General features: G+C 48.6%; 1 protein-coding gene across 1 annotated transcript in view; it reads left to right on the top strand.

Annotated features, from left to right (window-relative positions):
• Positions 1-22,129, top strand: part of A2M (alpha-2-macroglobulin) — a gene marked incomplete at its 5' end in the record, with an annotated part of 31,606 nt that extends 9,477 nt beyond the window's left edge. The window contains 27 exons of the mRNA XM_082498805.1: positions 207-316; positions 841-999; positions 2,426-2,653; positions 2,992-3,055; positions 3,557-3,699; positions 5,562-5,711; positions 6,379-6,549; positions 7,438-7,579; positions 9,275-9,383; positions 9,730-9,958; positions 10,216-10,342; positions 10,993-11,114; positions 12,430-12,481; positions 13,003-13,086; positions 13,471-13,647; positions 14,158-14,242; positions 15,350-15,506; positions 15,850-15,924; positions 16,208-16,373; positions 17,375-17,598; positions 17,836-18,054; positions 18,414-18,541; positions 18,917-19,007; positions 19,729-19,797; positions 20,225-20,327; positions 21,177-21,218; positions 21,995-22,129. Of these exons, the coding sequence (XP_082354931.1) occupies positions 207-316; positions 841-999; positions 2,426-2,653; positions 2,992-3,055; positions 3,557-3,699; positions 5,562-5,711; positions 6,379-6,549; positions 7,438-7,579; positions 9,275-9,383; positions 9,730-9,958; positions 10,216-10,342; positions 10,993-11,114; positions 12,430-12,481; positions 13,003-13,086; positions 13,471-13,647; positions 14,158-14,242; positions 15,350-15,506; positions 15,850-15,924; positions 16,208-16,373; positions 17,375-17,598; positions 17,836-18,054; positions 18,414-18,541; positions 18,917-19,007; positions 19,729-19,797; positions 20,225-20,327; positions 21,177-21,218; positions 21,995-22,020 (3,452 nt within the window). The 3' untranslated portion in view covers positions 22,021-22,129. The remainder of the gene's footprint in view (positions 1-206; positions 317-840; positions 1,000-2,425; positions 2,654-2,991; positions 3,056-3,556; positions 3,700-5,561; positions 5,712-6,378; positions 6,550-7,437; positions 7,580-9,274; positions 9,384-9,729; positions 9,959-10,215; positions 10,343-10,992; positions 11,115-12,429; positions 12,482-13,002; positions 13,087-13,470; positions 13,648-14,157; positions 14,243-15,349; positions 15,507-15,849; positions 15,925-16,207; positions 16,374-17,374; positions 17,599-17,835; positions 18,055-18,413; positions 18,542-18,916; positions 19,008-19,728; positions 19,798-20,224; positions 20,328-21,176; positions 21,219-21,994) is intronic.
• Between the last annotated feature and the right edge of the window lie 307 nt (positions 22,130-22,436).

Below are 22,436 nucleotides of genomic sequence, written 5' to 3'. Positions count from 1 at the left end.
ATGAATCGTCTGGATTGAAGAGCCATGTAACAGGCCCAGGAGAGACCAGCAGAGGGGCCTGCCAAGCAGGGGTGAGATAGAAAAGCAGACTTCCTACCTGGAGGCCAGGAGCATCAACAAAATTGCTTGTCAGGCAAAGGAGGCCTGGAGTAAAAGTAATTCTGGTCAGACAGAGGCAAATGAATTTTTCATGCTTCTTCCTGCAGGAGTGGAGTTGACTGGAACAAGCTTCTCTGAGATCACAACCACCATTAGCAAAATCACCTTTGAGCATTCAGACTCCCACTACAAACCTGGAATCCCCTTCTTTGGGCAGGTAGGGAAACCATGAGGATGGAATACCATGAGTGCCAAACAATCATGCTACTGCATCTCCTCGACAGATACATGCCCCGCTCTGCAAAGATGGTGGACCTCAGTGCTGCTAATCCCTGTGGGCCTTCTCTCCTCTACAGGCTCTCAAATCGGGGAACAGCAGCTGAGAGCACAGCCCTCATTCTGCTTACCCCTCTGTCCTTGCGATTCTTCTTCTCCAGTTAAGTAGAATTCTGGTTTTCCAGTCTCCTGTTTAATAGGAGCCCTGAAGGGCGTGAGTGCATGTCGATCTCCACATCCACTCCTCTGACCCAGAGGTGGAGATAAGAAAGGGCCAAAGAAATAAGATTCAGAAAGTTTGCATCTCTCTCTGAAATCAGAGATAGATGAGGCACTTGTAAAATGCAGTGGGGGCTTCCTTGTCTGACATGAGCCCAACATCCTTAGCTTGGTGGTCTATCAGTCTGTCTGTTCAGGTGACAGGCGTTCCTCTCCTTCTATACCGTACTGGTTTTGTTCCTCCAGGTGAAACTGGTGGATGGGTCTGGTGCTCCAATCGCCAATGAAATTGTGAGGATTTCTTTACAAGGAGGCCAGGAAAACAACTACACAACAAATGAAGAGGGCAGAGCATGGTTTGCCCTGAACACTTCCATGTTGTACTTCGATTCTGTTGGCGTTAGGGTGAGTCCTGCGGACAGAGGAGGTGATGAAGTGACCCACAGGGCTGGAAGGGGAGTACCCCTGAAGTTTCTACTATATATGTAAAAGCACTTAGCTTTTTATTCCTGGTTGGTTGTGCCAACCTTGACATTGGTGTGGTGGAAATAGTCATGCAACAAACCAGGTTGCCATGTCACGATTGCACATAGCTTGTAAGTACTTGATTTCTGCTTGGGAATAGCAATATAGGGTTAGAAGGAACATCAAGAGATTGTAATCTTCCATTCTGCTCCAAAGGATCACCAGCCCTACCTGAAAAAATCTGTTTCAAGGGTGGGTATGACTCCCACAGTGGAGTGCTGCTAGTGCTTTGCTGTCTTTTCAATTAAATGATTTCCCAAGTATTTAATCTAAATATCCTTTGTGGTCAATTAAGGCAATCTGCATCTCTCAGAGTTTAATTTAGCATTCTGAGTTTCTAAGCTGTCCTCCTTATTTTTTTCCTTTTTTTTTTTTCTTTTTCCTGCCATAAAGAGAAAGACTATGAACTGTTCACAGAAATTCTCTCCTTGATGAGGAATTTATCTGGAAAAAAAAAAAGTGCTGATGAGCATCCTTTTGTTAGTGTAAAATGCAATATGTGTGAAAGATGCACATTTTGCAGTATCTCACCCCAGAATAGGGCAGATTGTCTAGAATTATATTTGTGTCTCTCCCTACAATTCTCTTGTCACAGATTGAAACCATTAAAAATTGTCCAGAAGTTACCACTAGGTGCTTGAAGTTTCCAGAATTTTGCAGGGTAAAGAAATGGCAAAAATTCCCAAGTGTAGCAAGAAAGATAAGGAAATAAGGGCACGTGAGGCACATGAAATGCTGAAGTAGCACCACTCTAAATGTGAAATATCTTCCCCTTGCTCTCATTTTTAAGAAGACCTGGACTCTGTCAGCTCCTAAACTCTATTCAATTTAGCTTTTGAATTCTCAGGTGGAGACTGTTCCTCCTTTTCCGTATCATCCTTAGCTTGATTTTGGCACTAGTAATCTCTGAACTGAACAGCACTATCCCTTCTCCAGCACTAATAATAAAAAGAAAAATGAAAATCAGCTTCTCTTCTCTTTAAACTGACAGGATATTAGAGTGGGCAAGGCATTAGGGTATTAGGGTAAAGAGCCCTCAAGGAGAGATGGTAGTAAACAGACAACTGATATGGTTCAGCTTGTTTGAGACAAACTCCAGCTTCTCTGGGAATGAGATCAATCCCAATGATCTGCTAAGGATACCATCGCCCTGTCTCGCATCTTCCAAACTCATGGGATTTTTTTTGTAACTACCTTGTTGCTTAAATACAAAAAATACCAAACCTTTAACACTGGGCCATGAATTTTGGCTCCAGTTCAGCCACCTGTGTTCGAGGAGCTATGTGTGTATTTTCTCCTTTTCCAGGCAACTCATAAAGCACGCTCCTTCTGCTATGACCGTTCCTGGGTTGTTCCATATTATGGAGAAGGCTATATCCAACTAAAGCGCTTTTACTCTCCTAGTAATAGCTTCCTCAAAATTGAGCCTAAGTCCGAGACACTAAGCTGTGGCTCCTCCACAGAGATCCGGGTGCACTATATCCTTACTCCAGAGGCTGTAGGAGAGCAGAAGAAAATCGTCTTTTACTACCTGGTAAGATTGCACGTGCTGTACAGTGAGGTTGTCCCTGGTCATTGAAGGGTGGCTGGAGATGGAAATTGTGTTTTGTGGCGGTAGGCTTTAAACACTTTCCCATCATCCTTCATATGTTCTTTCCCCACAAAAAGAAGGGTCTGGGTGAGGAGCAGAAAAGCAAGGATGTCTCAAAGCCCCCTGGGTGAGCACTGGGATTCTGTTACAGGGAGGCAGAGAGCAGCTGAGCAGGGTGCGAGCAGCAGGCACAGCTCAGTTGCTATCCTCTCAGGTTCCCCCTCTTCAAGGTTTATCTCATGCATAACCTAAGTCACAGCCGGGTTTCTCCTTCCATTCAGGTGATGGCTAAGGGAATCATTAAGCAAGCAGGCACCCACATTCTGGATTTGAACCAGGAAAGCGGTGAGTTCCTCTCCCCTGCCAAATTGTTGCTGCCCTGGGAGGCTAGGCAGCTGTGGCAGACATACAGGCTGCTTCCATATAAATGCAGGGATCCCCATCTCCAATGTCCCCTAAGATATGGGAAGAGTTTGAGCTTTCTTTTCTCTGCCTTTATTTAGACTTCGCACAGATTTGCTCTAGCCTGCTGTGCCAGCTGTCTTTCTTCTGATGCTGCATTTCTCCAGCTCCAGTGCTCCCAGGAGACACAGACTGATGGTCTGTTTTTAGAAGCTGAACCAAAATTCAGCATGCTTATGTACTGGAAAACAGGACTTGAAAAAAGCCTTTTCAGTCAGACAGTGAGACTTATGCATCTCTGTGAGGATCAGTTCATCCTACTTGGAGGCCTGGAGTTTCATCATGGCTAGGATGAAGTTCAGCATGAAGTCAAACTTAGAATTTTGGCTGCTCCAAGAGCAGGTTCCCTGCACCTTAACTTTTTTCTCTTCTTTTGTTTACTAGACAAGGGGGCCTTCTTGCTACAGCTGCCTGTACAAGCTGATATTGCTCCAGTGGCCCAAGTGCTTGTCTACACCACTGCCCCCAGCAGGGAGGTGATCGCTGATTCAACCAAATTCGATGTAGAGAAGTGTTTCGGCAATAAGGTAAGGGCCACTTCTTGAGGGAGCTGCCATCAGACTGCAGCGTGGTCAAGCTCATTTATTTAGATTTAGCCTGGCTAAGCTCATTTATTTAGATTCACTAACACTGGACAAGACACCTGTCAATTGTTCTAGGTAGCTTCGTTGCTTACTGGTTTGTGCTAGCTTGGAGGAGACCAACTGTTGGAAAAAAGTTGCCAGCAGGGACTACACTGATAAAACCCCTCTTAGCAACTACTCACAGACACTGATCGCACAGATGGTCCTGTGTAAGAAAAAGGGCGGCCACATGTCTATGTCATACTGCAACCCATATATTTCACTCCTTTTCCCATAAACTCATTCCAGCAATGAGGTGGCTGCTTACGTGGTCACAGAGCAAAAATAAAACACACACAGTCCCAATCCAGTGGGAGAAGCTAATACTTGTCAGGTCTTCAACTCCCTTACATCTCATCCTGTCGTTTTTAATTTCTGTTATATGTTAATGGAGATAAACCTTGCCTGAACCTGCTGAGCAATGCACAGCGGTGCTTCAATAGCAATGGTGAGACTGAAGGAGTGCAGAAAAATAAAGCCTTCTTTCTAGGAGTATGTGGATCAGGATTCTTTTACAGCTGCACATATTCCTTATGCAGAAGAGCAGTTTGATGTATAAGCAGCCCTAAGAAGAGAAGAACCTCAAAAATTCCCATCAGGACTTCAGAACAGTAGACAGGACACTGCAAAAGGCAGTCCCTTGTCCTGCTAAAACCCAAGCTAAATGAGTTCTTCTGGTGTCACTGTAGGAGCTTGGTGACCTGAATGTTGTTCATATATTAAAGGTAATTCTATGCACTGCATTAAGGTCTGGGTGCAAGCCAAGTGCCAAGTGATTTACATGCTTAGGTACTGCTTTTCTCTCTGAAAACACCTGTATTCAAAGCTATTGTCAGTCCAGACGGGACAGACTTTGGGCTATCTCTGCTGGACAGTTTTTCTAGTACAGGCCTTCATACAGCCTGTGTTCTGACATTTCCTGAAGAATATTGCTTTTGCAATCCCGAGATTATGAGCGCACCCTGGGAGAGGTGGGGTGCCTCAGCAGAAGGCATGCTGTGGTCTGGTTGGCATATGAAGGAGACTAGCAGCTGATGCTGCTTTGTCAGGGAACATGTTTAGTCTGAGGACACTTTGATGGTTGCATGTTAGGGGAGGGTTTGTGCTGCTGAGGAGAGGGAAGATCTATGCTGGTTAGCCATCTTATTACAAAATCGTGTGAGGTGGTGATGAAAACAACTTCTGCTAGCAAGAACTTACAGGGCAGAAGTTGGTAGGGGATTATTAGAGTTGTGAGTTAGGTTTTGGGGAAGGCACACAAGTTTGGCGGGCCTCAACCAACAGTCCAGTCCTTCCGAATCACTACCAGCCAGTAGATATTGCAATATTGCTCCAGGGCATCACTGCTTCTCATGTTACCAAAGAATCTGCTAAGCAAGTTCTTTGCAAGCTTGTTTTCCCTCCACAGACAATACGTGGGTGCAGTACAGAGACTTGACCTGGTTCAAGACCATGTCCAGCTGCCCGGACAGATCTAGCCACTGTGTGGGATTATGTCCTTACATTCCCAGGGGCCATAAAACCCCAAATTGCCTTAGAAGTTTTATAAGCAATTGTGATGCTTGAAGTTGCCGAGAACTCTTAGTGCTGATTCCTCTGGCACTGCAGGAAGGGAATCCAGCTCTGAAGTAGCACAGAGGGAGTGTGTGTGGGGTGTGTGTGTATGCGTATGTGGGTTTTGTAAGGTTGGAACTGATGCACTCAACTGGAGGGAAAAGGCCTGTAAGGATAGGGCATCTGTGACATAGCTTTTCCTGTGGCTACAGGTGGACTTGAGCTTCTCTCCTTCTGAAGGCCTACCTTCTTCTGATGCTCACTTGTTGTTCAGAGCCTCCCCAAACTCCCTCTGTGCTGTCCGTGCTGTGGACAAGAGCGTTCTCCTCATGAAGCCAGAAGCTGACCTGTCACCCAGCTCTGTAAGTACTTAGTCCGTGGAACAACTCAGAGCCTGGTCAGAGCAAGCACAGCACAGTGTTGTGGTAGAAACAGTGAACAGACCCTCTTGTCAGTGCTGACACAGGAGACCTGCCCTGTGCTGTTTCTTGTCTCCCTTCAGTGGGCAAAAAGATGAGAACTGCGCAGCAGCTGTTTCTTAGGGGTTCTGTGTGACCGTAGGGATGGCAATTAAGAAGACCTTTTAAGGCAACTGCTTCTCTTGGCCAGACCCAAACACTGTTGTGAGTTTGATGATGAATTTTCAGTTATTCTCTCCAGCCATGGACTAATTTTCTTGGAGTAGCATCTGGAAGTGTCAGAGTTTACTCCCCTCATGCCAAGAAGAAAACAACAATCCCAGAGTAGAGACAAAGGACTTCAGATGGGCTGGCCAGTGTCAATCTTTATATATTTGAGCCATAATAACCAGAGTAACGTGTTGTCCACAACAAAAGAGGCAGTATCTCCAAATTTGGATCTCTTTTTTGACTCCCAGATTCCCATTGCTCCCACCACAGGGAGGACTGTGGCAATGTGTATGTATGTGCAGGTGATGTCACTGCTGTGGTGCTTGCATCTGGCTCCCTCAGTTGTGTTTTGTGACAGTGGACACTGAAAATGCCAAATACCCTGGCTCTTTCTGCCTAGGTGTATAGCTTGCTGCCAGTGAAGGAACTGCATGACTATCACCATGGTCCAGACCTGTTCTTGGAGGAGCCCCTGGAGAATTGCATACCCTTGAAGAAGATAGTTCTGAATGGGATCACCTATTCTCCAGTAGTGGAGATGAACGAAGACGACACTTACAGCATCCTAAAGGTGTAGCTCTCTTGCATGGTTAGGAAGTGGAGTGGGAGAAGGACTGAGAACGCCTAAGCCTTCGGTGGCATAATGGAAGGGGTTTGTGAATCTGAATGATCTGACATTAATTTTTACTCAGAGGCAAGTTCAGTGAGAGTCATAAGCTTCACCTGTCTTGCCAGCTTTGTTCCTGACATGGTGGAATAGGGATAAGTCTCAAAGTTTTCTTAAAGGAAAAGCTTTCAGGTTGCAATAGGTGAAGAGGAAATGGCCTCAAGTTACGCCAGGGGAGGTTCAGATTGGGTAATAGGAAAAATTTCTTCACTGAAAGGGTTAAAAAACATTGGAACAGGCTGCCCAGGGAAGTGACAGGAATCACTGCCCCTGGAGGTATTTAAAAGATGGGTAGATGTGGTGCTTAAGGATATGGTTTATTGGTGGTTTTGGCAGTGTTAGGGTGATGGTTGGACTCAATGATCTTAAAGATCCCTTCCAACCGAGATGATACTAAGATACTAAGACTTGAAATGAAGTTCTAACAGGAGGTAAATAATCCTGTGCCATTACAGTTACCCCAAATAAATCAACACATCCTTGAGCTGCATTGGAGCCACAGATATTTCCTTCCAGAGAGAAAGCTCTGTATCTACTCCCTGGCTCATCCTGAGCCCTAGGCTGGAATTGGATTGGAACCAGTGCCTTAGAGACAGATACTTTGTCCTATACTTTGGTCTCTCTGAACCACCCAGGCACCCAGACCCAGGGTTGGGGCGTTCATCTCAAGGTCCAATCCACAGACAGTAAGAGCTTCTCCTTTTGAGGCAGTAAAATACCAATGTCAGGTCTGCTGTGTAAACCTCAACAGGACTCAGTAACAAAAAAACATGTTGGATTTCTCTCTCACAGGAATTGGGTTTAAAGGTTTTCACAAATACCAAGGTGAGGAAACCTTGGTATTGCAGCACTGAGAATCCCATGCCTGCAGCAGTCCACTATGCATCATCTCCAGTCATTCCGGGAGCGTCTATGCATGCAATGAGGACAAGCGGTAAAGGAACTGGGTCTTGTTATCACCTCTGTTCTGAACAGAGATCCTGCCTGTATTTTGGGGTGAATACTCCAATAAGAGCTGGGGTTGTGGATTTAACCCTTGGAAGTAGTACTGAAGTGGTGGGTTCATAGATATCAGCTTCTGCATGAGTGTGAGGCATATCTTGTTTGCTGGGTTGTGAAGGTCTACACACAACCTTTGATAACTCCACACTAGAAGTAAGTCAGCAGAACCAGGTAATTTTCAAAGATTCTAACAGAGCAGAGAATATTAATTCTGCTGCTGAATTATCTGTTCACTAGGCTTTTGCACTAGTCTTTTCCTAGATATCACTTAAGGGGGCTCCAATACCATCTTCAGTCTGCCCTCATTGACTGACCCAGTTTTATGTATGGTCAAAACCAGATGAAGTGGATGAGAAAATTTTCGGTGACAAGTTGGTAGACTTTGGAGGCTTAGAATGGTAAGATGCAAGTGGCAGAAGTCCAGTCTGAAATAGACGCACTCTATTTATAAGGGCTATTTCAGCTCTTGCACTGTAGATGTTTGGGCGACAGAATTGGCCATATCATCGTCCAGAGTCTCATATTGAGGGAAATATCATAGAAAATCTAAGTTATTCTAGCTGGATAACTGATTCAGAGAATTTTCCCTTGGCACAAGAACCTGTGCTTTTATACATATTCAGTTTTAAGACAATTTCAAATTCTAACAGAAGTTGCTAAGGTGCAGGATAGATGCTTTTAAATTATTTTAAACTGAAATAGGTAGCAGTAATAAGACTGAAATACCATGATAGACAAATACAAGCAAGCTACCTGTCACTCTTGCTAGGAGCTATGTGATACAGCTCTGATCTTTCGCTGATGCCCTGAGACCTCAGACTCTGGAGGTGCCCGTTGCACAGATAGTATGGATACTTGCTACACGATTTTTATCTAAACATAGAAATGAATTTAGGCAAAGTAAAGATGACCAAAACTAGAATTTAGTTAATAACTTTTCTTATTTATCTGTTTGGGTGGATTTCTCTTTCTGTTTGTAAAAGCCAAGCAAACCAAGTCCTACCCACCCTGTCTTTGTTTCAATAAAGGCTTATTTTTTTACTAAATTTTGTCCAAAACTCAGAATATTTTGGGGGGAATAATTTTTGCATGTGAAAATTTTGTTTTAGTCAAAAAGTCTATTTTTACCCCTCCCAAATTCCAACTGCATGTTTTCAGTTTGAGCATCTCCAGCCTAGTTCTTGAGGAGGCCATAGCACAATGACCCTACAAAAAACACAGCAACAGTGGGATGTTCCATTACTAGCTGGCCCGATAGAAAGGAGAAGGATGTTACGTTGCGATTATACCCAAAAGGGAAAAGGCTGCTTGCACAGAAGGTCATAAATAGGTCTTTGCTCTAACATCCTTGTTTTAACCTTGTGAAGTGCTGCCCCACAAACTTTGAGGTTCGCTGAAGACCAGCGGGAAACACTGGAATGATAGCTTTTGTTAATAAGCCCTGACCCTGAAACTTCACTGCTGTTGGTATCGGTGCTTACTACAGCCACAGCAAACATCTGCTGCCAGCACAGCTTCTGCTTGCCACACAGATTGCCACTTTCTCAGACCTAAGCATGGTGCTGATGTAGATTTTGCTAGTTTGGAATTATCAGTAGTTGATTTCTTTTCCATCTCTCATATTCAGGCCTTCAGGCAAATAGATTTTATGACATGTTAAGCACACCTGAAGAGCCGACGGAGACAGTCCGAAAGTATTTCCCAGAAACTTGGATTTGGAGTTTAGTATCTATAAGGTGAGCACCTTGGGCTGGTTCCTCCCTTTTAAATAAAACTGGTTTTATAAGGCGAAAACATGAATCCCCACATGTTTGCCAAGACTTTTCAATGCTAAAAAGTCCTTCATTGTTTGCAGAGATCACTTGGCAATCCTCTGAGATGGAATTACCTTCAGCTGTGGTTAGGTTTGTCCAAGGAGTGGTCATGGGTCTGGAAGAAGATGTGGGGTGGCCCTACGGTAGCAAACATACTGTGCCCCATCATTCACACAGGCAGTACTGTTCAGTAGGCTGAAAGTGGTACAGATAGTCACCAAAATGCTATAAAAGTCATCCCTCTGTCCTTTCTTCTCTGCTTCACCAGCTCTGACGGAAACGCTGATCTAGATGTGACCATCCCTGACACCATCACCGAGTGGAAAGCTAATGCGTTCTGCACTTCGGCAGACACAGGCTTTGGCTTGTCCCCGACAGTGTCCCTCAGAGCCTTCCAGCCTTTCTTTGTAGAGCTCACCATGCCCTACTCTGTAGTGCGTGGTGAGTCCTTCACACTGAAAGCCACCGTTTTCAACTACCTGACTACCTGCATCAGGGTAAGGAAGGTTTAAGTCCTTCTGTATACCTTCTTGTACACCTCTTGCCTTCACCTAGCTTTCTTATCTCTGAGTAGCCTTAGACCCTTCATCCCTGAAGTTCTTATGTTATTCCTCTTATATAGTCCAAACGCAGAACCCACAACCCCAGCTCTCTGCTCCTTTGCTACTGAAGAAATAGCTATTGCTACAGCTTCCTAGCTCCCTGCCTCTCATGATCATCCTTCCCTGATTGCGGCTCTTTCTACAACTGGCAGGTCAGTGTGACTCTGGCTCAGTCTACTCATTTCCTGGCTACTCTGGTGGAAAAGGAGGAAGAATCTCATTGTCTCTGCGAGAATGGGAGGAAAACTGTGGCTTGGCTGGTGACTCCCAAATCTCTAGGTAAAGGTCTCAGGGTGCTGAAAACTGCAGGGAGGGTTTCTCTGTGCTCTTCCCCCTGCTAAGTATTGGTATTAGAGCAACACAGTTTCCTGGGAAGCACTGGAGATCAGTGTCTGTCTCATCTGGGGTTGCTTGGGAGGCAAATGTTTGTGGACTCAATAGTGTGCATGACCATGTCTGGCACCACATGCAATTCCAACAAGCCTCACAGCCCTTGGACAACACCTTCTGAAGCCTGAGACATTGCTGGCCAGCAGGGATGCTCTGTCAGCTCCATCCCTCTCGGAAACTGGATGATTACTCCATGGGATCTTCATACTGTTTTCACTGTTGTTGTTACATGCTGTGGTAGCAGCTGTGGTGTGCATGCAGGGTAGCAGTGTGCCGAACAGCAGTGGGGCTGGTGAGTCCCACCACTGTGGTGTCCTAGGTTCTGGAAAACAGTCACCAAAATAGTCACCTGTCAATTGCAGTGCAGCTCTGCTCCAAGATGGCTTCTGACATAGATAGCTATGTTCTTGTTGGAAAAAAGCAGGGACCAGGTGTGATAGAAAATCCTTATCTATGGGCCTGTGAGTTGAAACTCCTGGAAGTGGCAGTGACTCCCATTGCGCTGCCCAGCAGGGCTGGCTGACTCCTGTTTCCTCCAGGGCAGGTGGAGTTCTCGGTGAGCACTGAGGCCCTGCAGAACCAGCAGCCCTGTGGGAACACCATTGTGGAGACCCCTGAGAAAGGGCGGAAGGACACAGTCATCAGACAGCTGCTGGTGGAGGTATGTGGACTGTGGGAAGGGGAGGACTGAGCTTTCCTACAGGCTAGAGCGTACATTATGATGCAATTGGACAGGGTGCTAGACAATCTCATTTAGGCTCCTTTTCCCCTGAAAGGTTGGACTAGATGATCTTTCAAGGTCCCTTCTAACCTGGGCTGGCCTTTGATTCCATGAGATCACCATGAAGCGTGGCGATATGATGGTCTTACATCATCTTTATACTTTGGCAGGGCTTCATAAAGACTACAGTTTCATAACATAGCTCAATAACAGTGTCTCCCAGTAGTCTAAAATTCCCCTGTCCCCTACTGTAGCAGGACTCCTACTCCAATCCGTCCTTCCCTTTATCTCCTATCTGTGACCTCCTTTTTCAATACATCCTCTTTACAGCTCCTCTCCTCCTTTTGAGACAGCCCCAGTAGGTTTGCCAGTCAGCACATACTGCCTGTATGCTAGTTGAGTGCCAAGCAAACAACCTCTTAAGATGAGTGTTATGCAGTTCTGGTTTGGTACAATAGCCTAGCACCAGGATGAAGGTGGGGGATTCACAAACACCTGTAGAGAAGTCCCCTCAAAAGAAGTCCACGAAAATGTGCTAAAATTTTACATCTTATCCGTTTCTCTGTCAAGACGAGTAGCTGGTGCTATGTGGTATAGAAGGAAATATTATGTGGCAGTATTGCATAACCTTTATAGGTAAATGCTAGTTTATTATACGGGGTGTGGTAACTTGGCAAGCAGATTCTGTGTTCTTAGTTTTTTATCTGTATCATAAAAAAACCTGATGCTTGCCTACTGTGTTGTATGATATCAGTACTGTCACCAGATATTACAGTGTACAAAATATTCCCTTTCTATTATCAAGAGACACATTTTTTCCCCTAAAGCATCTGCAGCATTATGATAAATAGCACTGCAGACATCTCTTCAGGACAGCCCTCTAGAGCAACTGTGAGCTTTGCTAACAAAAGCACTTGCTGTAATGCTGCAGTCCTCTTGTTACAAGGATGTTAAGGGTCTCTTGCTGCGTACAATAGTTGCAGGTTGTCCATGTGATGATCCCGCAGTGTCTCCCTTTCTTTTTCCGATCCTTCCTCCACCTGCAATACCAATCACTTAGGATCATGTTTCTTGTACTTGCTTAAATTATTATTCCAGAGCTCTGTGTTTCAGGGAGTGTTTGTGACTGCCTTTCCTTCTCCAGTTCACTCACTTTTCACATATTCTTCTGTCCTTGTTAAGGATTCCTCTGACTGTCTATACTTCCTGTCTCACTAACTTCTCACCTCTCTTGTTTTCCTTCATCCCACCCAAGCCTGAAGGAGTTGAGAAGGAAACAGCCCAGAACTCTGTGCTCTGTGTAAAAGGTAAAGCCCTCTCTCTTCACTCTGTCCATTTGTTCCTGTGTAGTTTGATGGGTGGGACATGGCTGGAGGAGGAAGATAGTGCTGCCCCTACCATAATCCAGATAGGCTGATATTTTTAGTTATCAAAACACGCCCCATCAGCTGAGAGCCTGAAACCTAAGACAGAAGAAAGCCCTAAAGAATGGACCACCCTGCCTAAGCATCAGGGTATGAGCTAGGCCAGATTTAGCATGACTGTTTGCATCCCTGTTCTATTGTATGCTGGCATTGGAGTCATAAGTGCTGTTTCCTGTTTTCTAGTGTGCTGAGGAAAAAGCTGTAGAGATGTGATCTACAGTGCCTAACAGCGGCTGGGGGTGATTTCATGCAGAGATTGCCTTATAACCAGGGAAAAATGAAGTGATTGAAGTCAGGGCATTTCTAATAGGAAGCATTTCTGTTGTTTCAATGAGGTCCCTCCCCTTCCATTAGCCATTTCTTGGGACTGCACTGAAGCCATTTGGGTCTTGTTTCTCTCTCAGGAGTGACTGTGAAAGAGAAGTTTTCCCTGTTGCTTCCCTCAAATGTGGTAAAAGACTCAGGCAGAGCATATTTCTCAGTGCTGGGTGAGTGAACAGCCTGGGAGAAAGAACCATGTGCTGTTTCTGCCCCTCTGTATTGGCCTCCTACCTCACAGCTCTTTCTCTTGGTTTCCAGCACACCTTACTCCTGCCTTTCATCCTTTCTGTCTCGAGCATTTTCCCTTCCAGTTGTGTTCTTTCTTTTCCCCTTTCTGCATGTGCTTTTGCTCAGGGTTCTCTGCCAGTGTCCTAACCTTTCTCTCATTTCCCTCTTTTCCTCTGCTATTCTGTGTTTCATTCCAGGATCTTTATCAATACAGATTTTCTTTTGTTCTTCTCTGTCATCTTCTGCTTCTCTTATTCAGTAGTGCCTTCTGATTCTGACAGCCAGCCCTGAGTTTTGTTAATCTGGTATCTCCTGTTCCCCAGGTGACATCATGGGCACTGCCATGCAGAACCTGCACCAACTCCTCCAGATGCCATTCGGCTGTGGGGAGCAGAACATGGTCCTCTTTGCACCCAACATCTACGTCCTGGACTATCTGAACAAGACAGGGCAGCTGAGTGAGGAGGTCAAATCCAAGGCCATCGGATACTTAGTGAGCGGTGAGCTGGGATGTGGCTTTTGCTTCTGCTTTGGATTTTTTCCAGCTCCTCCCTGGAATGGTTCTGTCAAACATTGGCCAGATGTGGAAGGAGAGCTTCTCTCAATGCACAGATGGTCTCTGCTGTATGCCTTAGAAGACCCTTCACTGCTTTTTCCTTTATTATTTTCTGTTGCTTAAGTGTTAGGGTACCTGATCATTGCACCCACTTTTCTCTGCTCCCTAACTGGGTTGCAATGCAGTGCAGAGTTGTCAGGTGACCTGCTACAGTGACTTGTCCATTGTCATTAATGCACCCTGCCTTCCTTCTGAAGAAAGACAGGTGTTGCTTCTCCTCATGCAGTATAAGCAGTGCAGGGAGGTGAGGATGTACCAGTACTTCTTGTTGGCTAGGATAGGACCGACCTACTCCTCTCTCCTTTGCCTTTGCTGATACAGCTGTTTTTATGTTCCCCCATCCCTCAGCAGACTTTCTCTGGCATCTGAATCTTGCTTTAATTCTCCATTGTAGGTTATCAGAGGCAGCTGAACTACAAGCACCCAGATGGCTCTTACAGTACCTTTGGACCACGTTATGGCCAACCGGGGAACACCTGGTGAGATTTCAATGTCATCTCTGCCTCCTCTATATGCTCCTTTTTCTCACCTAAACACTTGTAATAAATGCTGCATGCCAATAAATGGAAATGCTGTTGTAGACCAGCAGGCTTTCCAGAGTTGGTGTGGTCCCTGTGCTGCATCCTACTTAATGAAATAGGCTGCATGAGCCAGTTATGTAGCTGAAGCATATTATCCCACCAGCAGCTCTGAGGACCATGACAGACAAGAAGGAAATGGAGATAAATTGGGGAAGAAGGGAACAGGGATTTCACATCCTGATTGAGGAAGGCTGAAGAGTTGCAGTCACAGCTCTTCCAGACTAGCATCTGCTGAGAAGGCTGCTGAGAAGGGTGTTTCCATATAAGTGGAAAGGATGATAATCCAAGAGCAGTCCTGTATGTTTTTTTTTTCAAGAGTGTTTGTGTGTTAATAAGCCAAGAGAGCCTGGAGGAGCACGTGTGTTGCCAGCTTGACTTACTGCAAAGTTTTGAGTTGCTCCAGTATATCATTGCGATGCATTTACAATTTTAGGTAAGGGTAAGAATGGATGATTTCATCACTGTTGGTTTGCTTTTAGTTTCTGAAACAGTATTTGGCTCTTGACAGCATGTTGTCTTCTCACCACATGCCTGCTTCTTCTCCATATCTGCTCGTAACAACTCTAGCAAAAACTCTTCTGCCATTTTCTTCATCCCTTTAAAACCCTGGGGAGTTCTGGGAAACCCATGAAGCATGGATTTCTACTGCAAGAGTCCTGCCAGCAGACCATGAGCTAGCAGGGATTTAATTATTCTTCCCCGTCATTTTAAGTATTACTGTTATGCAGATGTTAAGCTCATTGGCATGCAATTCCCTACTTTTTCCAAAGAGATTTGTTTAGATACGGATCAACAAACTGTAGCCTCAACACAAAGGGATCACAGGGTTTTATGAGCCAGATTTCTTGAGGTGAAGATATAATATACAAGTGTTCTGACTAATTGGCCTACAGTTCCCCAGGGCTTCTTGCTTCTCTCCAGAGAGATAATGTGCACATGGGCCCTGTCACCTGAGATGGACAACAGGCATGCTCAGGCCCTTCCACTGCTCTTTCTCCCTTATAGGCTCACAGCCTTTGTCCTCAAGTCCTTTGCCCAGGCCCGGCCTCACATCTTCATAGATGAGAAGCACATTCAGGATGCTTTGGTCTGGCTTTCCTACAAACAGAAGGAGAATGGCTGTTTCCGCAGTTCTGGGACACTCCTGAACAACGCCATGAAGGTAACATGTCTGCCTGGTTGTTTTTTTGTGAGTCTAGAACTTGACCGTAAGTTAGATGGGTCTAGTTGAGCTTCTTGAGCACACAGGCAGATAAGAAATTCCCATGTTAATGGCAAGAATTAGGGAGCCAAAGGCCATTCTGTATGATCACCACAATAGGAAGTAGACTGAAGGCTAGCCTGCACTTTATAAGTGGTATTGATACCTCCACATCAGCTGCCAGGGGGAGGAGGTGAGCTAAGGTTCTACACTGCCAAATGAACTATTCCCACTGGAAGGGGAGAAAACACTGAAGATAAGAAGCTAGGTGGGGTCAGCATTCTACCTTTGTGTTTCTCTGCAGGGTGGAGTGGACAACGAGGTCTCACTGACGGCCTACATCACTATTGCATTGCTGGAGATTCCTCTGCCTGTAACCGTATGTGGCTGCACCCATACTTGAGTCAGTTATGTTGTCTCAGTCTATGATGACACAATACTGCCCAGAATTTGCTCCAGATTGGAAAAAGGACTTGGTTGTTGAGCACTGTGATATGAGTTATGTGCTCAATTTCAGCATTTCTGGAACACATTGTACCCTACTTGTTCCTAGACCTCATTCTGGCAGACCCCTCCTCAAAGTTCAGTAGAACTATGTGTTGTTATCAAGGCAAAAACCTAATTTCTCCCTACCCTTCTAATCACTGGTTATCTCCTCCCAGCACTCAGTGGTGCGCAATGCTCTGTTCTGCCTGGAAACAGCAGCAAATGAGAAAGAAAACCATGTGTACACCAAGGCACTGATGGCATACGCCTTCGCCCTGGCAGGGAAGCAAGACAAGCGGAAGGCATTGCTTGCCTCACTTGAAAAGGAAGCTGTGAAAAAGGGTGAGTGCTCCTGGTGGGACACGTCTGTCTTCCAACCCACTGGCCTTACATCTTCCCTTGATAAAATGCCTTTTGTTGGTGGGGCAATGACTGCAGGAAATGGCTTCTGTGGGTGGGGAAAGGTGGAGGGAGAGGAAGGGCTTGTGCAAAGGGGGTGCATTTTTGAGAACTCCCTCTCAGTGCCCGGTCCTACTTCTCTGCTCCGAGGGTGTTTGTCAGGGAGCAGCACGCACCATCCCTGTCGGTGCTGAGCCAAAGGGTAGCTCTGCCAGTGTCTCTCCTCAGTCCGCTCCTCTTGCCACAGCAGGCACGGCTTAGCAAAGGCTTAGCGATGTTTATGGCCACTCCTTCCTCCCAGTGCACGTGCGCAACATAGAACAAAGCTGACCTTGCACAGCACAAGGGAGGATAAATCAGAGAAGAGCTGGATGTGCCGAGAGAGAAAACGAACATACAGGTCATTTCAGAGGCCACAGCATACGCTCTGAGCCTTCCAGGATATCGCGTAACGGCTCGGAAGCATTCTGGTAAAGTCAGGCTGGACAGTGGCTTTGCCCAAGCATTAGGCAGCAGGGTTGTGAAGGAAGTGTCCCCAGCACCTTTTGCCTTTTCCACCTGCGGGTGACGATCAAGCCCGGGTCACTTTCTGTGGGTCATTTTGCCTCACAGAGCTTGTCACTGCCCAACCCCGCATCTCTACTCACCAAGGGAAGGAGGGCCAGCCCGCTGCTCTGCTGGGGCTCAAGCCCATAAATGTCTCTGTGAACCTGGGGTCTAGGCCAAAGTGGTACCCAGGCCTGAGGACTGAGCCTCAGCAGTCTCAGACCCGTTGTAAACCTGCAGCAAGTGTAAACCTTGCCCTTCCACTTCATCCTACATGACACATGCGTTGTGGAGGCTCTGTCCTCTCAACTGCACCAGCAGCAAGTCAAGAACCGCCGTGCAATAACGACTAATAATGGCTTGTGTGCTTGTCTCCACTCTCTCCACCTCCTGTGAAGAGGGGTCTGTTCATTGGCAGCGGCCGGGGAAAGAGCCAGAGGTTGATCTCCCATACTATCGCTACCGAGCTCCCTCTGCTGAAGTGGAGATGACGGCCTACGTGCTCCTTGCTCACCTCACCACGCAGCCGGCACCTTCCCAGGAGGAGCTGTCATTCGCATCTCTTATTGCAAAGTGGATCAGCGCTCAGCAGAACCCCAATGGAGGCTTCTCCTCCACCCAGGTGAGCCGCTTCCCTCCTGCCACCTCACACATCAATGTCACAAGATGGCAAGTGTCAGAGACCCAGGTGGGAGCACAGGAAGGTTTGCCAGGGCAGTGCATGCCCGCAGTGTCTACCACGGTTGCCGAGTTCCCAACAGAGTGGAGGGCAGCGTGCCTGCAAAGAGGAGGCTGGGGGAGGACAGGCTGTGGAAAGACTGACTGTATCCCCCTGGCTGCCGGGGCCCGTCTCTTGCAGGACACAGTGGTGGCTCTCCAAGCCCTGTCCCTGTATGGGGCCATCACCTATGCCAAGAGCGGTGCAGCTTCCAAAGTGACCCTGCGATCTGGAGGGGACTTCCAGCAAGACTTCCAAGTGGATCCCACAAACCGGCTGCTGCTCCAGCGCGTGCCCCTGCCCCAGGTGCCGGGGGAGTACAGCACGGAGGTGTCTGGTGAAGGATGCGTCTACCTGCAGGTGAGGGTGATGGGGGCAGGGGGCACCCTGGGAAGGGAGCCCCTTGCCAGGCAGGAGCCAGGGAGAGCACAGAAGGGACAGCGGAGAGGGGAAGAGTGGGAGGGAAGGCTCTGGGAGGGGGACAAGGAGGAGGAGAAGAAGAGCAGAGCTATGTGGAGGAAAAAGAGTGGGAGGAAAGGAGTGTAGGATCCAGCAATGTGGAGGAGAAAGAGTGTGAGGAAAAGAGGGAAGGATCCAGCAGTGTGGAGGAGCTATGAGAATGGGAGAAGTGGAGAGGCTGGATGGGGAGAGGATGGTCTCTCTCACGTACTGAGCATGCATGCACGCACACTCACCCAGAGCTGCTGGCTCTCCCCTAGACAAGCCTGAGGTACAACGTGCAGCCCACGCAGGAGGATGCACCCTTCATGCTCCACGTGTACACGATCCCAGAGACATGTGCAGACTCCAAGGCTCACAGGGGCTTTGACATAGGCATAAATGTCAGGTGAGTCTGCGTTTGGGTCTGAGCCTTCCTGAGAAGCCACGGGAGCTGGGAGCTGGAGGAGGTCTGGTGGTCCAGGGGGAGCCAGTCTGGAAGGCCTGGAAGGGCAGTGCATCCCCTGGAAAAGTGGGCAGGAAGCAGTCGGGCTGTGAGGAGAGGCTGTGGAGGAAGGACAAGTCCTGCAGTGATGGAACTGTGTGGGCCACCCAGGGCTGGGCTAGTGAGAGGCTGCATACATGACTAGAAGCCCCTGGCATAGCTGGAGAAGAAGGTGCTGGACTGCCAGGATGTGGTGGGGTACCAAGCTTTATGGAAAAGGTGGAAGTGCCCCCAACTTTGACTTGAGGTGCACTGAATCTTTGTTGGTTGGCTCCTTAGTTACACTGGGGAGCGCAACAGCTCCAACATGGTGATTGTTGATGTGAAGATGCTGTCAGGATTCATCCCTGTGAAGTCCTCCGTGAGGAAGGTAGGTGCCTGTTTGTCAAACAACAGCCAGCTTCTTATGTCCAAAACACCTTCCAAGTGTCTGTAGCAAACTACAGGGCTTCAGGGTTGGAATCAGCTTGATCTTTCCATTGTCATCTACATATTTGCTGTGTACAGTGTTCTCTTTTCATACTTGGCTCAAGGCCAGCACAAGGGGGGACAATGTGATGAATCTGGGAAAAATAGATTACATAATTGTTTCATTAGAGTGGTGATGGGCCCCTTTATTATCACTGTGTCCTGATAGCTCCCTAAACACTTTGTCTGTGCAGAGGACATTCAAAAGTAGTGCTTTTTCTCTCTGCTGATCTGACAACACCTTATAGCATTGTAACTGTTCAGGCCTTAGGTCACTGAGTTGCTGAGCAAGTGCATGGTCTGGAAAATAAAGGCAATCATAACATACTGCAGAACTAGCAAGGCAGAAGGCATGTGTTTGCATTAAGTAGTTCCGTCAAAGTGCTTGAACCAGTGCTCAGTCTCTGCTGGAGCTGGGCCATACTTCATCAGCCAGGTGGGCAAAGGGAAGGCCTGGGGACCATCATACCTAGGGTCACGCCAAGGAGGCAGTTCTGTGCTGCAGACTTAGTTCCCTGGGTTACCCCGGTGTTTCATCCACAGTACATCCCATCCTTAGGGCTGTGTAAGGGGCACAGGGAGACCACCTTCAACGTGGTAACATCTCGGTCTTCTTTCTTTAGCTGGAAGGCCACCCCGTTATTAAGCGCACAGAGTTGAGTACCAACCATGCCCTAGTGTATCTGGAAAAGGTGAGTGTCCGTCTGGGGCAAAGATGGGTCAGAAACACAGGCACTGGACATGTGGCCACATACGGCAAAAGATCTGGGACTTGAAACTACCACGAGTCTGACAAGAATAGGACTGAACCTTATACTGACTTTTGCCAACCTTTCAGATGTACGGGTACTTTCCTCCCAGCCCTCAGCATCCTTTCCTTCCGCCCCATGCACAGATCGGGCCCTGACATCCCCACCAGCCAGAGGCTCCCCAGGCCTGGGGAAAGCCCCCGGCGTTGCCCCTCCTCCCTCAGCCCGGCCTGCAGCCCCCGCACCCCCCGGGGCCCGGGCACGGGTGGCAGGGGACAGCGGGGCCGCCCGCGGGCAGCGCCCAGGAGGCACCGGGCAGCGCGGGGCAGCGCCGAGCCGCCCCTCAGCCTCCGACGCTTCCCTTCCCCAGCTGAGCAGCGACACCCTCAGCTTCTCCTTCGCGGTGGAGCGGGACGTCCCCGTGCGGGGCCTGAAGCCAGCCCAGGTGAAGGTCTACGACTACTACGAGACCGGTGAGTGCGGCGCGGGGGGCGCCCGCGGCAGCGGGGGCGGGCGGCGGGACGCAGGGAGGGCCGGGGGAGCTGCGGGACCCCGCGGCTGCCCCCGACCTGGGCCCTTCCTCGCCCCCGCGCTGCCTCAGCCCTCTCAGCGCAGGGGGGGCTCGGAGCGCTGCAGGCCGCCACCCGGCCCCGCTCCCTCCTGCTCCGGCCGGGCGGGCCCCAGGGAACGAGGCGGGCGGCAGTGCGGCATCCCCGCACGGCCGCCCCGCTCACCCGCAGCTGCCGCGCAGCTGTCCTGCCCTGAGGGAGCGGGCGGAGGAGGCCACCCCCACAGCCCTCTGAGCGCGGCGCCCGCAGGGCCGGGCCCGCCTGCCCGGGGAGAGGAGCCGTCCCGCGGGGCAGAGCCGCGGGCGCTGGGGGTCCCGAGGTCAGGCCCGGCCCCGGAGCACGGCCGCGCCGCGCTTCCAGGCGGACCCGCCGCTCCCTGTGCCTCTGCTGTCCCGGCTGCTGCGCCAGCGTGGCAGCGACGGCGCAGCCGTGTCTGGCGTGCCGTCCCGTCCCGCCACCCCGCTCCTGTGTGCTGGGGGAAGGAGGTGCCTGAGCAGCCCCGGGGCACAACGGGGGTGGAGAGCTGCTGGGGCTGCCCGAGCCGGGTGGCTCTGCCTGGCTGTTGCTGCAGCCTCCAGACGGGGCCCTGCCTGGGGCTGCCCCCACCCAACGGGGATCTCTGGGGGGGAGCCGGGGGGGTGGCAGTGGGCTGCTGTGGGGCCTGGGGGCAGCGTCCCTCTGGCTCCCGTCCCCCTGTCAGCAGTGCCGAGGGGCCCTGACAGCCCGCGCTCTCCTTTCCCTTCTCTTTTCCAGATGAATTTGCCACGCAGGAGTACGGCGCTCCCTGCACCACAGGTAGTGTGCACAGAAACAAGAGATGTTCCATCAGGGGCTACTGCAGGTTGTCTTGAATGAGAATCTTTGCAGACCTTGGGTTTTGTCATTCTGGGTATATTCTCAGGGTTTATCTTCACTGTGCCTAGTGCAGTCTCCATGCATGTCTGTACAGGGAGGAAAACCAATGCTGCCACCCCGTGTCCTGTGTAAGATCAGATACAGCTTTCATTTGTTTCACTGAGAATGGCAATCCCACTGTTACTGCCTTCGTTTGCACAGAGGCATTTGTCTTTTCCTGCATATTTATGTTACATTGTAAAAATAAGATTGAAATCTCCCTTGGGACTGAGCACCACACTCAGCCCTTGCATCTCTGCCCTTTCCAGGGCCACATTTGCCATGCTGCAGACACAGAAGGGTACTGAGTAATCGTGTCCCAAACATTGTGGTGAAATGTTGACATTATTCACGTCATCTGTGGGGACCTTTCAGACTCTGCCCTGGGTTATTTTTTCCCTTCTTTTGGGAAACCCAGGCGCTGAGAGAGAATGTGTACTGCGACAGCTCATGTATCTCCAGGATATCTCTGCCTCCCCTCTCTGTAGCATGGATATCTTGAACGTGTCCAGCCATTCCCAATCTGTTACCTGTCTGCAACTGGGGATTTTTAGGTGGTTTCCCAGGCTTTAATATGGCTTGAACTTGTGTAGCCACTAGAACACAGAGAAGATGGCCAGGGCTCTGGACACCGCTTCCCCAGGATACTTATCTCACTGTCCTTTTCACACCTCCAGCCAAGGCTGAAGAGGGAAATGCCTGAAGAGCACATCTTGTCTGAGCCTTGCTGGATCCACTCATGTGTCTCTGCCTTTAGAAGATCTTGTTGAGTGGACCTTTTGAAATGTTAGATGAGGACACCTCAACACCAAAAAGGAAGTAACACTATAAATAAATTAAGTCTTTATTCTCATCAGATGCCTCTGGCCTTATTTTTTATTACTGTGTCTTGTATCTCTTCCCATCCATATCTCAGTGTGTGTAATGGCCCGAGATTTAAATCCAGAGCCATCCATGGCAAAGTGGTGTTTGGCAACTCCTCAGGAATACCAGAAGGCAGACAGCTTTTGGCAGTGTGGAGGTTCATCTCCATACTTGCCAGTTCTCCAGGATGAGAGGAAATCCTACCTGATCCATTATGCACTGGAAGCTTGGCTCCCTACCTCTAACAGTGGGTGT

The sequence above is a fragment of the Vanellus vanellus genome (genome assembly GCF_965231255.1).
Source record: "Vanellus vanellus genome assembly, chromosome: 1".
Classification (NCBI taxonomy): Eukaryota; Metazoa; Chordata; class Aves; order Charadriiformes; family Charadriidae; genus Vanellus; species Vanellus vanellus.
This window is presented reverse-complemented; position numbering and strand designations above follow the sequence as displayed.